General features: G+C 39.7%; 1 protein-coding gene across 2 annotated transcripts in view; it reads left to right on the forward strand.

The window, feature by feature from the left end:
- Positions 1-17,149, forward strand: part of IQGAP2 (IQ motif containing GTPase activating protein 2) — a 192,794-nt gene that overhangs the window by 35,135 nt on the left and 140,510 nt on the right. For both annotated transcript variants that reach the window (XM_042448191.1, XM_042448192.1), the window contains exon 2: positions 9,020-9,119. In XM_042448191.1, the coding sequence (XP_042304125.1) occupies positions 9,020-9,119 (100 nt within the window). The remainder of the gene's footprint in view (positions 1-9,019; positions 9,120-17,149) is intronic.

Genomic DNA, 17,149 nt, shown 5'->3' on the forward strand with positions numbered 1-17,149 from the left:
ATACTTGCTGACAAATTTTAATCAGAATTAGAGTTGATTCTCTTCTTCAAATGAGTCTTTCATCCTTTAATCAATAGTTCTTCCATTCATTGTCTCCATCACCTTTTTTTATTTTATCTTGGTTTTATATTGTGTTCCCCTACTGAATGTAGAGCATCCTCACCCTTGGTTTAAATTTCCCTTTGATTTCTTGGATCTTGTGGAAGAGGTGCCTTGCACTTCCTTTTTGTTGTCAATGTTTATCTCTCTGCATTGATTATTATAGTAGTTCTCTTTATCCCTGCACACTAGTTGTTGAACAGTTCAACAAGAGACAAGAGGCTATAGAATACACAGAAACAGAATGATTTCCAGTAGAAAAGGGGGTCAGGCAAGGCTATATTCTATCACCTATTGGTTCAACTTGTATGCCAAAAATATCAGGATTACAGTTCTATTTCTGTCACTTCCATCTTTTGCCTCTCATTTGTCCTTTACTGTTTGAAGAGTTTTGTCTATCATCCATTTATGCTTCTCTCTCTTTTATGGCTACAGATAGAGTCTGCACAGATACAAATAGTTGAATATAGTTTGAGACTGACTTAATTAAACCCACCATTGCCATGAAGGCAAAATTTTTCATGTGAGATAACTTTGCATTTAAAAAAAAAATATTGAAGTTTTATAACAGAAAACATACAACATAAACAAAATGTAAGTCACTACAATCAGTGTAGTTGTGCTTGAGCATCCCAGTAAGATTTTTTAAAATTCTTTCTCTCAGTGGTGTGGTCCTCTTATTTTGAAGAGCAAGTTTGGTGCATTAGCATCTTGATTCCCCTCCAACATTTTTTTTACCATCTTGGTCATCCTGTAGTGTTAAAAGGAGGGTTTAGTAAACCACAAATTAAGCATGAGTCAACAGTGTGATGCTGTGATCATAAAGCCAATGGGCTTTATTAAAAGGAGTATGATATCCAGATCAAGGGAACTCAGTACCAAACTATTCTACTTTGTTCAGATCTCACTTGGAATACTGTGTCCAATTCTTTGTGCAAAATTTCAAGAAGGATAGTGACAAGCCGGAACTTGTTCAGAAGAAGGCAACCAAGATGGCAAAAGATGTAAACCAAAACCTACGAGGAAGGGTTTAGGGAACTGGGTGTGTTTAGCTTGAAAAATAGAATACTGAGGGGGTCATGTCCTTTTGTGGCAGAGTTTGGGCTGCGTTAGCCAGCCTCAATCCGGCTTCCAGCCAATCTAGGGGTGTGCATCATCTACACCCCAGGATCAGCCTGGAAGTTGTGCTTTTGGGATGTCTGTTTCTGGCTGGAGAAACTTAAAACCTCTGCCAAAAGGCAAGTAATTGGATTTGCTAAAATGAACAGTTTTCTTGAATGATTTGTGTCATACATTTTCCATCCTGTTGCATTTTGGCAGAAGTTAATTCTCACTGAAAACATCACAAAGTATGTAAACAGAGAACCCAGATTCTGCATGTGGAATTAATAATAATTGCTGAATCTGGATTTTGTTTTGCATTGTTTGAATTGTTTATCTTTCTGTTATCTATTCCAGAAACCAATTGGCTGAAAGGCAGAGTGCAGATAAATAAAGCAAAAGACAAGTATGTCTAGCCCAGTACCCTTATTATCACAGGACAGTATTTAGCACATTTCATTACATATGTGGTTGTAAAACTGCTATCTTGGTTTTTTATTTGGTCTTTTTAATAAACGCTGCTGGGTTTCTATAGTTGTAATTGTGTGTACACCACAACAGACTAGATGAAGTGTGTAGGGTAGGACAGAAAACAGTGAGATGAGGTCATGACAGTAGTTAAGTCATTGGGTTATGAACCAACCTGATATGTGTTTGTGATAATCAGGAAGCAGCGAAGGAAGATGTTTAACAGGGCAGTGATTGGAAGGAGGAACAGGACTGGTTTCATGTCCCAAAATTCTTGAAAGGATTTGTGACTCTCAGTTGAACACATACTTTCTGTGACAACTTTGAGGATTTAATTTAAACAGTGAGGATGACATAATGCAGTCAGATGATAAAACTATCTTAAGCAATCTTCAGGCGCCTGGGAAAAAGTGAGGCCAGCCATCAGCACAGAACAATACACATACAAATCACTCCTGCATTCCCAGGCTCACACAGTATATATAGACCCACTTTTTCCAGGCAAAGCATTCTCTGAAGATGCCAGCCACAGATGCTGGTGAAACGTCAGGAAGAAAATTTTCTAGAACATGGCCACATAGCCCAGAAAACCCACAAAAACCCATAAACACTATTTGATAGTATTAATAGTATATTGGTCCAATATGCCTTTTTATAGGCATAATTTATTTTTATTGGAAACCATTTCATTATGAAGTGAGTCTTCTGACATCCTAGCCCTAGGAGGAAGGTGGAATGTAAGTCAAATAAATAAATGATCAAATAAATGGGAACAAATTAATGAAAGTCAATTAATTTATTAATTACTTAGAAGTGAAAAGGGGCAGCTTAATTATTATTATTTTTTAGCAAAAATGATGGACTTAATCTGGAATTTCAGCAAGATGTCTTCTCCAGAATGAAGATATTAATTTAATGTTTCATATTGCTAAAGAGTTTTTAAAAATGCTCAGTCGATTCCAAACCAAAAGCCTGGTTTTCTTGTTTTTTGTCTTTTTTTAAAAAAATTAATTTTTGCAAAACTGCTTTTCACTTCTTCTTGCCCTCTCAGGCTTGGGGAAATGACAAAGTTTAGGTTACATGTATTTCTCCATATGAACCACCTACGGCCCTAAGATTCTCAAGAGAAGTCTTTCTCTCAGTCCCACCACCGGCCCAGGTTCATTTGGTGAGGACATGAGAGAGAGCCTTCTCAATGGCTGCTCCCACCCTTCCACGGGAGGCTAAGCTGGCTCCCTCCCTGCTGGCCTTTCACCAGCAAGCGAAGACGTTTTTATTCCAGCAAGCTTTTTAAAATCATGTACGGCTGGTTTTATTGGGGGATGGGGGTTTGATTTAGATTATTTTAACATTATATATTTTAAATTTTGTATGTTTTAAAACATTTTACTGTTTTAAGTGGATTATTTTAATTGTTTCTAAAGTGCTGTTTTAATATGTTTATACACACACACATGTTGTAAGCTGCTTTGGGTCCCAACTCAGGAAAAAGGCAGGATAAAAATAAATAAATAAATACATGTACAGTTGGGCCTCCATATTCACAGATTCTTTATCCACAGATTCTATTATCCATGCTTTGAAAATATTCCAAAAATATTTAAATTTCAAAAAACAAACCTTGATTTTGCTATTTTATTTAAAAGATACCATTTTATTATGCTGCTGTATATTATAGGACTTGAGCATCCACGGAGTGGTCCTGGAACCGAACTCCAATGGATACCAAGGGTCCACTGTATAAGAAAATTGGTGACATGTTTGCATTCAGATGTTGTGGCAAATTTTCTACACTGGAATCCACATCTGTCCCAGGAAGCTGAATTTTGAAAATCTGGGATTTCCCTAAAGATTTTTATGTTTTAGAGGGAAAGAAACAGCTGCATGAATGTTTAAAACCACCAGTTCTCATCTATTCCACTGAAAACTCCTCTCTTCAGTTTTCTCCTTTCTTTTCTTGATTCACACACTAATATTCTAGATGGATATTTGTGGGGAGAAGTTAATCTTTTTCAGTTGACTTGGAGCTGGTTGCAGATTGAGTCATTAAAGATTGCTAGTCATCTGTTCAAGCTGTGGCTCTAGGCCAGGCCTGCACAACATAAGCTTGTGGGCTGCATGCCTCCCACCAAAATGTTTCAGGAGGCCCGCAATGATTTGGAGGACATTGGTGGTTGTAGTCAAGGTTGCATGTTGTGCAGACCTGCTCCAAGGCCCAGCACCCTTGCAAAGCAGACCCTGGTAGCCATTTTCTTCTCTACCTTGCTCCCTCCCTCCGTCTGCCCTGCGCTCCTCCTCCTCCTCAGGCACTGCCCCCCCATCCATGGGGCTTCTGTCCTGTGGAGCTCTGAAGGCTCCTCCCCCTACACCCTTCAGAGTCTTATGGGGCTTATCCCCCAACTCTGGGGGTTTCCCCTGCCTCCAGCCTTCGGGGCTTCTGCCCCATGGGACTCTGAAGGCACTGCCACCCCAGCAGCCACTGTTAAAGTGAAGAGTGATGTTGAGGCCCATTGAGGTTAATGGGGCTTTGGAGTGTGCCTTCAAGTCTTTCCCAACTTATAAAGACCCTATCGCAGAGTTTTCTTGGCAAGAGTTGTTCAAAGAGGAGTTGCTTTTTCTTTCCTCTGAGACTGAGAGAGTGTGACTTACCAAAGTTCACCCAATGTGCTGAGAGGGGATTGAAACACTGGTCTCCAAGTTTTAAACTTTTACACCACTCTGGCTTTCCGATTGTTGTTTTTTTTCTGTTGCTGTTTTTGTTGTTGTTCTGTGCCTTCAAGTTGTTTCTGACGTATGGCAACATTAAGGTGAATCAATCACAGGCGTTTCTTGGCAAAATTTATTCAGAAGTGGATTTGCCTGTGCCTCTCTCTGAAGCTGAGAGAATGTGACTTTCTTAAGATCACTCAGTGGGTTTCCTTTGCCAAGCAGGGATTCAAACCCTGGTCTCCAGGATCATAGCCCAGTGCTTAAACCACAACACAGCACTAGCTCTTTCTTGAAGTATTCTTGTTTTGTTGTTATTGTTCCATTCAAGTAATTTATGACTTATGGTGACCCTCAGGCAAACCTATCATGGGGTTTTCTTGGCCAGATTTGTTCAGAGGAGGTTTGACAATGCCTTCCCCTGAGACTGAGGGTATGTAACTTGCCCATGGTGACCCAGTGGATTTCATGGTGGAGCAGGGAATCGAACCCTGGTCTCCAGAGTCATAGTCCAATGCTCAAATCACTATGCCATGCTGGTTTACCCCACAAGAAAGTAGCATATAGTTGGAGTGGGACAACCCCCCTATTCATTTTCCCTCTCCCTCACAACTTTGCCCTGGGGGTAGGGGGTGGCAGTGCCTTTGGGTTCTCACCGGACAGCAACTACGTGGGACTCTGAAGGCTGGCAGGGAGGGGGTTCTGAAGGCACCTCTATCTATGTAGCACCTTTGAGACTAACTGAACGTTCATGGATCTGAGGAAGTAGGCTCAAATCTACAATGGCCCTCAACGCTCATTTGCTGCCCAGCTTTCTCCAAGAAAAGAGCTGGGCTGCAAGGGCAGAGGAAGGGTGAACACTCATCCCTCAAGTGAAAAGTTGGAAAGTGAGCCACTAAAACCTGATATGCGTTTGTTATAATCAGGAAGCAGCGAAGGAAGATGTTTAACAGCGCAGTGACTGCAGCTCAAGGTTTATCTGCAGCTCAGAGTTTAGCCTTTTTAAATTTTGGCCCTAATCTACTGCCAAGTTGTGCAGGCCTGCTCTAGGCAGTTGTCCTTGACAGTTCCTTCTGCTCTCTTCCTGCTCTTTGTCTTGGAAGGAAAAGAAGATATGTCTTGACAGCGTCTTCTTAACCAGAAATAATGTTAATGAGTATACATCAGGACTGTCATCTTATAATGTTAATGAGTATACATCAGGACTGTCATCTTATAATGGGCACCAAGAAATTCTAAAAGAAAATCAGCATGTACTTTATAAACTATAGCAAAACTACTGCATAGATCATGAAAGGCTATGAAATGCCCTTAAAGACAATTATGTTATTTATCTTTCTTTTAAAACCTGTTCACTCATTACTAGAAATAACGATGAAAAGCTCCCTGCTGTGCATGCAGATCTTGCCTCAGACTTTTGGCTAGTGCATGTCAGGATCTTTAAGCTCTGAAACATGTTAACACTGGTTATTTGAAAAGTATAAAAGCCTGTGAATTGTTTTGTGAAATATACTCTATTTAAGTGGCAGATGCTTTGAATACTAGGAATCAGCTATTTGAGAGTGAAAATTGGAAACATGTCTGCTTATCACACGGGAGGAATTTCTCTTAACTTTGAATGAAAAGAAATTAGGGCCAGAACGCATTCACGTGAATTCGCTAGTTCAGCAAATTTACGTGAATTTGAATTGCGTTTGAACTGACTTCCCATTGCCTGAAATTGCATGTAATCACCTCTCACGCAATAACGTGAAACCCCATGATTACGTTTGGACTGACTTCCCATTGCCCGAAATTGTGTGTGGTAGTCTATCACGCAATACCATTAAACCCCATGATTGCGTTCAGATTGCCTTTGGATTATACTTCCAATTTCCCTTGTCTAATAAACTCCATGGTCAAGTTAGAGAGAGTAAGGCTTAGAAATGTGCAAAGTGTTGCTCTCAGTGATGGATGTGTGGTGAAGAGAAGTAGGAAAATAGGGGTTAGAATTGAAACGTTCATGCTCTCTTGCCTTTCTGACTTAATGGACATTTTGTCTGTATCTTATAAAAAGCAAGAATATTGTTTACATTTTCCCTCTAATTCAGTCTAACTCATACCGAAGCAGTAGTATGGAGTAGTATGAAAAATGCACTTAAATTATAGAGGCAAAGCTCATGAAGGCTCTATGTCTGTGCATAATCTATAATCTGATAGTCGGGAGTCACAAGTGTGTTATTTCAGGCTGAGATAAATGGATAACTGCTCAGAGCATTGATATAGCTTGTTCTTCCATGCAAAGTTGTTTTGTTGTGTGTAGTTTTTAATCGGCAGACACAAAGAGAATGTTGAAATATTACTTCCAGTTTTTCTATGGAAATAAGTGGATCAACAATAGTTTGAAGCAATGGGTAGCTTGATTAGAGAAATTCATGAAGGACAGAGCCATGAAAATTATTTAGGCCTGATAACTGGGACTTCCATGTTCAGTAGTAGAATACTTCAGAATATTTCTTTTTGTTTAATTTAATTTATATCCACCTTTCTCCTTACAGGGTAGCCATGGTGGCTTACAATAGAAGATTGAGACAAAATAGATGTTGTTTTGTTTGTTTTAAGCATCTTGTCTTCAGTGTCATATAAGTGTTTGGATTTCCCAGAAGCATCTGGCAGGTTGCTGTTGAAAAGGGGCTGCTATCTTACATGGATTGCTGATTAGAGTCAGCAGGATTCTTAGAGAGAAGAAATTTCAGTTAGTTAGATAATCTTACTCCCTTCTGCTAATTTTTATTTCCCAATTTGAATTTTCATGGTGGAGTTGGCTATTTAAAGTTTAATTATCTCCGTTAGACCAGTCAGTAACCCTGGTTATTTGGATGGGAGACTGCCAACAAATACCAGCTGTTGTAGGCTATATTTCAGAGGAAGGAGTGGGCAAAGCCACCTGAGTATTTCTTGCCTAAGAAAACCCTATAAAATTCATGGGGTTTACTGTAAGTCAGCAGGTGACTTGAAGGCACACACACACACAGCTTTGGGCAACAGATGCCAACATGAATCGTTTTCCTTCTTCAAAGCTCAACAGAGTTTTAAAAAAAGTTTTAGTCCACAATGGGATTTGAGATGTGTCTTTTTTACTTTGCTTTTAGCGTAGACAGAAGAAAAGAGTGTCTTTTAGAATTTAAGAGTTGAAGAATGATCTTGTCCAGCTACCCGTTGCTGTTCTGGATGATTCTCACAGATCAGTCCAGGGCAGGATGTACCTGAAGGAGCATGCAAATTCACTGGCATATGTTACTGCAAAGTTCACTTGACTCAAATAAATAAGCCAAGTTATACTATGTAGGCAAAAAACAAAAATAAGGAAAATTTGTTTATACAACTTGGTTTTGTGTTTATAAGCCCCCACCCCAGATGTGAATGAAAATATGTAGTTTTGGAATGTCCCTGCAAGACCTAAACCTTTATAGCAGTTAAATGTAGTAGAAACATTACTACTATCTACATGCGAAAATAGTTATAAGGGTTATAATATTAAAGAAAACTTATTCCACTTGTTAATCTTCTTATGATGCCTTTCTATACTGTAGTGCAGTGACTGATCTCTTAAATTCATAGTTTGTTTCGTAATGTCCTCTAGATCATGCTACTCAAAGTGGTGGTCAGTAGACATGTACAGGTCTGCCAGCCCTTGTCTGCCAGCCCACAGTAACTTTCAAGCAAAGAAAGAAACAGTTGTACCCAGTGGCACAAATATGGTATCAGTCTCCGTCACATTGGTGGCAGAAGGGAGGCGTAACCTGCCAATCTCTCATATCCTATAGCTTAATAGGCATGATCAGATGATTAGTGCAAAAAGAATGCCTTGTGATTTCACATTCTGCTTAAAATCTCTGAGCAAAATATCTGTTTTATCTCTTTGAATTAATGACTTTTAAGAAAGTGGTTTTATTTTCTTCAGTTAAAATCTTGTTATACTTTTAAAAACCTTTTCTCAGAATAATATAAGTATTTATCAATCAACCACAGGATGTTAACTTTGTGGCGAAACAGATGGCCTTGAAGGGGTGGTGTTACACTGTCCCTGAGAGAGCCAGATTGAGGCCGTGGCAACTGCACGCTGCGACCCCAATCTGGCCAGCTTCCACCCCACCTATTTGGAGTGGAAAAACCTGCCCTTTCTGCTTCGGCATTAGCTTTTTGGCATTTTTGCAGTGAGGTATGTGTAAATGCTGTGCTGCTGAAACTCCATGAAGCCGGTGCATGGTTGGCTTCCCAGTGGCATAGGGGAGCATCAGAGCAGGCGGCATCTAAACACTGTGCTCTGACACCTCCCTGAAGCTGGTGCAAAGGGGTAGTCTACTTTGCCCCAAAGTCTTGCAAATTTAAAAGCTTGTTTGAGGTATCAGTTAAAAACTAAATGGATAATTTACTCAGAGAAGCTTATCTTCATACTTCTACTATATTTCTTTAAAAGAGAAAATGTTAATATAATTGTCAATTGCACACACACACACAATTCATGGTAACATAGTGTGTGCATTCAGCTAACACATTCAATTGATAATAAATTTTCTTCTCTGGCAACTTGAGTTTCTCCAGTAAAATAACTGTAACAGTCACTCTTCATTACATGCAATTTATTGTGGTTTTGTATTTACAGCTATTGTGGATGATGAAAGGCTTTCAGCAGAGGAGATGGATGAAAGGCGACATCAGAATATTGCTTATGAGTATTTATGCCACCTAGAAGAAGCCAAAAGGTAAATTATTAATAATCCTTTAAATAACTTAAAAATAAACTGTTATTTTTGCAGCTAGGAAAATATTCCATGATTGACAGTGTTGAGATGAACCCGTTGGAATCAACCCACTGTATCCTAACTAAGCCTGTTTACAATGGAAAGAGATTGTGGAACTTGATAAAATGCATGGATCAATTTTGACTACTTAAGGACAGGGTTTGCTGTCAAATTTATGACAAAGCACCCTTTTGAATTCTTATCAAAAGTAGTTCTGAGAAATTAATTGTCCTTGGGTTTTAGAAATACATTTTTTCTTCAGAGGCGTATTGTTGTTGTTATGGTCCTTCAAGTCATTTCATCTTACGGTGGCCCTAAGGCACAGAGTTTTCTTAGCAAGATTTGTTCAGAAAAATTGCCTTTACCTTCCTGCCCAAGGTTACCTAACAACAACAACAACAACAACAACAACAATAATATTTTTTATTTCTATCTTCCCGCCTCTCCTGATGGATCGAAGCGGGATCACAACAAAGTTAAAATTACAATTACAATATTGCAGCATTAGTTACTGCACCATTAAAAACCACAGTTGAAAGGATAAAAACAAGAACATAAAAACATAAAAACCTAAAAACATTAACAGCAATCAATCACGGGGTCAGCTGGTCTTGTTCCATGCTAGTAGTCTTCATAAGAGGTCAGGAGGATAAGCGCGGTGAAAGAGCTCTGTCTTTACTGCCTTCTTGAAGGTTTCTAAGGATGGATCAAGGCAGGTCTCCTCTGAGAGTCCATTCCAAAGTTTAGGGGCAGCTATACTGAATGCCTTTAGGGAAGTAGAAACATGTTTTGATGGTGGTATCTCCAACAAATTCTTCCCACTTGTTCTAAGAATGCGGGGCAGATTGTATAGGGAGATGTGATCCCGTAAGTAAACCTGACCCAAGCCATGTAGGGCTTTAAAGGTAATGACCAACACCTTGTATTGTGCCCGGAATCTAATTGGGAGCCAGTGTAGATCTTTCAAAATAGGTGTTATATGGTCAAGTCTCGAACTAGGGACCAACCTGGCTGCCGCATTTTGCACTAATTGAAGCTTCCGAATTTGATACAAGGGTAGCCCCATGTAGAGCACATTCCAGAAGTCGAGACGAGAGATTACCAAAGCATGTACTACAGCTTCAAGGTCCTTTCGATCGAGGTAGGGTCACAGTTGGCGTATCAACCAAAGTTGGTACCAAGCACTTCTGGCCATCACATCCACTTGAGATGACAAACGTAGAGACGGATCCAGAAGTACTCCCAAACTGCAAGCTTCATCCTTCAGGGGAAGTGTGACCCATCAAGGAGTGGTGGACAAATTTCCCTCCCCGGACCTAAGGAACCTATGGCAAGTACCTCTGGATTCAGCTTGAGTTTGTTTTTCCTCATCCAGCCCATTACTGACTCAAGGCAGGGATTCAGAGGGGAGAAGTCATCCTTAGTCACTGTAGCAGTCGGGGACATAGAGAAGCATATTTGGGTGTCATCAGCGTACTGATAACCCCGCGCCCCATGTCTCTGGATGACCTAGTGGATTTCAATGGCCAAATAGGGTTTTAAACCCTGGTCTCCAGAGTCATAGTCCAAGATTCAAACCACTATGCCTCTCTGGCTCACAAGCATGACATCTCCCAAACTGAATTAAACCTGTTGACTTTGATCTAGACTTACTTCACTGCAGATAAGTTAGATCATTCTGTTCACAGAAGGGTCTTCAGTCCATCAGAACCTCCTGCACAGAGGGCTGTAGTAGGAACTAGTAAAACCATCTCTTCGCCTTCTACCAGCAGTAGCATCTGGCAAGTGGCAAATTTTTCTCAAGGGATCTTTGGATCAAATGTATCATTCTTGTGATCAGAACTAAACTGTAGTAGAATCCAATGTTTACAATTTTGTAATGTATTGAAAAGCTAAGTGTCAAGAGCCTTGTGACAAAATTTAAGTTTATCCCATTACTATAAAGCTCTTTAACATAAGAATAGCCCTACTGGATCAGACCAAAGCAGCACTCTGGTTCTAGCAGCAACAGTTGCTTGATTTTTTTAAATAAAATAATTACAGAACATTAGGGATAAGTGGGTTTCATCGTTTGTCCTTGGTGTGTATGTGTCTGAGGGTGGGGGAGGGAATTGCTTCTTAACATAGTAATTATTTTTTGTTGTCATGGTTCATAACCATTCATAACATTGTTCTATGTCTGATTTTTTAAAAAGTCATAATAGTGGCCATCACTCAGAGCTTAAAAATATTACTTTTGGGTAGTAGAATTTCCAGAATATTATTGTGTGATGTCATAGGATCAAAGAGTTGGAAGGGACCACAAGGGACATATAGTCCAACCCTCCCCTTCCATACAGGAATATACAGCTAAAACACTTCTGAAAGATACCATCCAACTTCTTCTTAAAGACCTCCAAAAAAGAGACTGCACCACACTCTGAGGCAGCATATTCTGCTTTCACCTTTAACTGTCAGGAAGTTCTTCCTAATATTTAGGTAGAATCTGTTTTCCTGTAATTTTAATCTATTGGTTTGTGTTAAAGTCTCTGAAGAAGAAAACAAGCTTGCTTCATCTTCTACATGACATCCTTTCAGCTATTTAAAGATAGTTATCATGTCGCCTCTCAGTCTTCTTTTCTCCAAGATAAACATACCCAGCTCCCTAAGTTGCTCTGCATAAGGCTTGGTTTATAGACCCTTAATTATCTTGGTTGCCCTTCTCTGGACACATTCCAGCTTGCTGATATTCTTATTGAACTGTGGTGCCCACGACTGGATACAGTATTCCTAGTGAGGTCCGACCAAAGCAGAATAGAGTGGCACTACTCCTTCCCTTGATCTGGATGCTACTGTTGATGTAACCAAGAGCTACACTGGCTACACTCATGCTTAGTTTGTGAACTGCTAAGATCTCTAGATCCATTTTGCATGTACTACTTTCAATTCAGGTGTTACTCATCCTATATTTGTGCATTTCATTTTTGCCTCCTAGGTATAACACCTTCCATTTACAGTGGGCCCTTAGTATCTGCTAGGGCTTGATTTGAGAACTCCCTGTGGATACCAAATTGCATGGATACTCAAATTCCATTGCATACAATGGCATAATAAATGACATCCTTTATATAAAATGGCATAGTCAACATTTGTTTTCTGGAATTTGGGGAGGAATATTTTCAAGCTGTGGATGGTTGAATCCATTAATGGATAATCATTTGAGGGCTAACTGCATGCCATTTGAAATCCATTTTGCTTGTTTTGATTCAGCTCTCCAGCCTATCAAGTTCATTTTGAACTACTTTCCTGTCCTCTGGCATATTAATTATGCCCTCTGATTTGGTGTCGTCTGTGAATCTGACATGCACATCTTCTCTCCCATTATCCAAGCCATTTATAAAGATGTTAGACAACACTGGATCCAGGACACTGGGTTCTTTTCTTCTTGAGGCACCCTTCTAGTCACTTCTCTCCAGGATGAAGAGCAACCATTGTTTAGCACTCTCAGATTTTGGTTTGACACCCAATAAGAGAGCCACCTTATGCTGATACTGTCTAGCTCACAGTTCATCAGCTTTCCTGTTAGAATATAATGGGGGACCTTGCCAGAAGCCTCAACTTATTAATTATCTGTTCTGGAACCTTTCTTGGTACTGATGTTGAACTGACTGGTTGGTAGTTACTACGACCTCTCTTTTTGCCCTTTTTGATTGTGGGAACATCACTCGCCCTCTTCTAGTCTGTTAGTAGATTTCATGCCCTACAAGAATTCTCAAAGATTATTGATAGTGGCTCTGACAGTGGAACTTACGCTTGCAAGTTCCTTTAGGACTCTTGGATGCAGTTCATCCTGCTCTGGAAACTTCAATTCATTAATATCAGCTACGTATTCCTTTCTATCTCTTACCTATTCTGGACTGTGTCCTCTTACTGTATGATTTATTCTATTTTCACCAGCTAGAGTACTGTTTTCCTTTTTTGGGGGAGAAGACTGAGGCAAAGAAAGTATTTAATAGTTTGGCCTTTTCTTTGTGTCCTGTTAACATTCTACCATCTTCTCTTCTCAGTGCCCCTACCATTTTATTGTTCTGCCTTTTGCTCCAAATATAACAACAATGACAAAGGGAGGTTCCCCCCCCCACACACACACACTTTTTATTGTTTGTAACTCTCAAGTGAGCCTGAGCTCATTCTGAGCTTTAGCTTTTCTGTCTGCCACACTTTGAAGTGTTAACCTAGGAGGGGATAACCTCACATGCTGAATGTTAAATAATGTTAATATGTTATACAATACTGAGAAGAAATGATGGGACATACAGTTGGGGGTGTTTATTGCTAGAGATTGTTGATCACATTCCTTTGTGGTGAATGAGCAGAAGGTGCAAGAATACCTACAGTAAGGTCATTTTCTTGGGAACATAAGCAGGAGAGGGGGTGTTATAGAATCAGAAAAGAAAATTGATGTTTTGCTTTTGTATTGAATGAGAAGGTAGCCCATCAAAGATTTGAAATTGTATGTGCTTTTAATTATGCTTTGGTGTTTGTAGTTTACTGTTTAGTTCTGACAATGAACTTCTCACATGAACATCTTTAGTTACAGAATAAAGGTTTTCAGAGTTTTTACTAGTGAATCCTGGATTTATAAACTAAGGAGATTACTGGACTTGACACCTTTCATCTACATGCCCTATTGGTTGTTTGTTAGTATTCCTCTTTGGTGATTTTCCCCTTCTTCCATTTCTTATGCATGTCTCTTTTAACCATTAGAAAGTTCTTTGTACATTTCCTTGGTTTCTTTAGACACCTCCCACTTTTCTTCCTTGTTAGAATTGTTTGCAACTGTGCTTTCACTGTCTCACCTTTGAGAAGCTCCCATGCGCCATGAGCTCCCTTCCCTTTGAGCATTTCAGACTATGGGGATCTCACCCAATATTTCCCATGTGTCTCTAACTACATTTGGCTTCCCCTTTCCTCTGTATAACAAATCCCAAGAGAACATAGCCAATTTCATCCAGGGATCCTACTATTTTCAGACCATTGATCACTTCATTTTCGTTGGTTAGGATTAAGTCAAAAATCTCCTTGTTGCTTCCTCCATCTTTTGTACAATTAAATTATCTGGAGTTCATAAACTATGTCATCTAAACTATGACATCACTGCATCTTGTACAATTTGTTCAGGAAGGTATTTTCCACACTCCACAGTTATAACACTCAATCTTGGTTATATCCTGTGGAATCCTGCTATTTATAGTGTGGTGAGGACTAGAACTCTTTGGAAGAGAATTCTATGAAACTACAAACCCCAGGATTATGTAGGACGCAGCCATGGCAGTTAAAATGGCATTAAAATGTGCTAATTCTCGGGTATGAAAGAAAACATTGTCTGTTGTGTAAAGAACTGCTTTTTGTACTAAACATTCTGCTGATCAGGTTTTGTTTTGTATACATATAGTTGCCCTAAATTCTCTTGCTTTAAGAATGTAATTCTTGAGAACATATAGCTGAGCTCTCTGCAGCATTCTAGAGGATTGTCATGATTTTTTTATAATGGCATTTTGACAACTTTTAAAAAGTTTCTTTTCCAATGTCTAATATCAGAATTTGCCTTTTTATGGCAGTAGTACCACTCTATCAGTACTTTGATATTTTATGTGACATTGTAATTTTTACAATGACCCACATGCGTTTTTTTTTGGGGGGGGGGATTGCACTTGGCCTTCTTTTAAGAGATCCCACACTGGTGCTATTGGCATGATTAAGGTATGGTATGATGAAGGTGACTTTTCTATATTTGTTCGACAACTTCCTCTAACCGTTGGATTACTTCCATTTAACAGTATTTAGCCATTTGTCTCTGAGGTACAATTAATTGCATTGTTCAGGAAGAACTGCTGTCTAAAAGCTTTTAAAATGTCAATTGGCTGCTGTTCACATGCTTGGGAAATATTATGAAACGATAACAACAGTTCTTGTCCACAATAACTACTGAACAATCTCATTGTTTGTGACATTTTGTTGTATATTTTATAGTCGGGTTTTCCCTTTATTTCCTCTTGATAGAGAGTGTGCAGTATGTTTGAATGCACATGTCCACTCAGATAAAAAGGAAAAGGGGACGGCTTATTAGCAGTAACATAGCTTTGAGGGTGGGATCAGAGCAGAAGGTTTATGGGCAATTTCATAAGTTGCAATTTCTGTATCTTATTACACTCTGAGCCCACCTCCACAACTACGTAATTGCTGACATACCTGTAATTTGGTATGAGCTCTATATCAGTATATCTGAAGAAGTGGATTGAAATAAAGTAAGTCTTAAAGGTGCTGCTAGATTCCTTCCCCCTATTTCTCCTTCTTATGCTGCAGCATACTAACACAAATGTCTCATGGGAAACTGTCTACTCAGATGATGTCCATTGTCTGCCAAGAGCTCCTCTGTCTGTCTCTCTTTTTAAAAACTGAATCTTCATATGGAATTGCCACTTATGTTGCTGGATTTAGAATAGTAACTCCATGCTGCTGTCATGGATCAAAAGTGTGGAGATGAGATATAGGCAATTTCTGGTCCAGGACAGAAAAGCTGCAGCTATAATAGGAACTGCTCCCCCCAATGAGGGTGGCTTTCTTTCTTGTAAAGGAAGATAATTTGCCCGAGCACAGCCAATGAGCCAAAACAGACTGGCTTGAAACGCCAGCTTCCCGGTGGCATGGGGGCATGACATACACAATGATGCCTGGAAGCTGCCAGGCTGCCCACACTTCGGCTGGCTTCATGGTGCTCCAGTGGCATAGAGTTTACATGTTGCAGGAGCACCATAAAGCTGCAGAGGGAAGGGAAAATCCAGCTTGTTGCCAGTTCAAAAAGGAACAGCAATTTTCCACTTCTTTTTGGGCCAGCAAATAGGGGCCGCAGCGTGAGGTTGCCATGGCTCCAACCTGGATCTCCCAGGGGTGACTTCAAGCTGCCCCTTTGGGGCGGTCTGTTTCACCCCAGTATCATCTTCTGTGGCTGAATGGGAATTTGAATCCAGGCCAGTACTCTTTATCAGCCCTATCACACTGACTATATCTCATCTACTATGACAATACATATTTGCTTGACAACATCATAGAATCATAATTGGTAGTGCAAACTTTTCCAACCAGGTATCTTCCACATAGGTTTGTATAGAACTCTTATCATTCCCAGCCAGCATGCGATCAATTGGGGTAGAGCTGGGGTAATGATTATCCAACCCTTCATTCCCAGACAAGGCATCTTGTACCTAAAGAAACATGGGCAAATGGAATGGGGCCAGTTTTTGCCCACATACACCTGTGGCAGTCAAAAACAGTGCATTTGCAGGTGAAAATTGGACTAAAATAGATCTCAAATGTGTGCTTCTGGTGTTTTCAGCTTTTGTTTCTGGGGTTTTCAGCCAATGTCTAGCCAGTCTGGAGGATGTTTGGAGGAGGATGGGGGATGTTTCTTGGTAGTGTTTTTTTTTTAAAAAATTAGAGATGGTTTTTCACCTGAAAATATGTCAATTTTTAAGGACATCTGGGGTGGGGGGGCTTGGGATGTGCAGTGTTCCACACTTTCCCCAACTCTGACCCGAAGGAGGTCTCTTCATATGTGCTTCTCCAAATTGTCTTTCCAAATAAAAGGAAAGGGGATATTTCACCATCTTCCTTGGTGACTTGGTCTAGTCCCAAGCTATTCTTAAATTTGTCATCTGTTTCTGATTTTACTTTTGTAAGGCAGACTATTTTACTGTACTTTTAGGTCTGCTGTGAATTTTTACCAGCTTATTTAAAGCCCTCCTTGAACAGTGTCTAAAAAGCTGAATGCAGTCTTCAGGCTAACGTCTTAGTAGAGATGTTATTACTGAACTCTGACTTGCCATGTTTGTACAAAAAAAAAAGTTGAGTAATGGCTGTGCAAAATGTCACAGTTAATTAATAAGCTGAAGTGGGTGTGTGTTTGTACTTTCAGCTGCTTTGTAAAATTACTGTTTGCCTACTTCCTGAAT

Source organism: Sceloporus undulatus, chromosome 2, assembly GCF_019175285.1.
Source record: "Sceloporus undulatus isolate JIND9_A2432 ecotype Alabama chromosome 2, SceUnd_v1.1, whole genome shotgun sequence".
Classification (NCBI taxonomy): Eukaryota; Metazoa; Chordata; class Lepidosauria; order Squamata; family Phrynosomatidae; genus Sceloporus; species Sceloporus undulatus.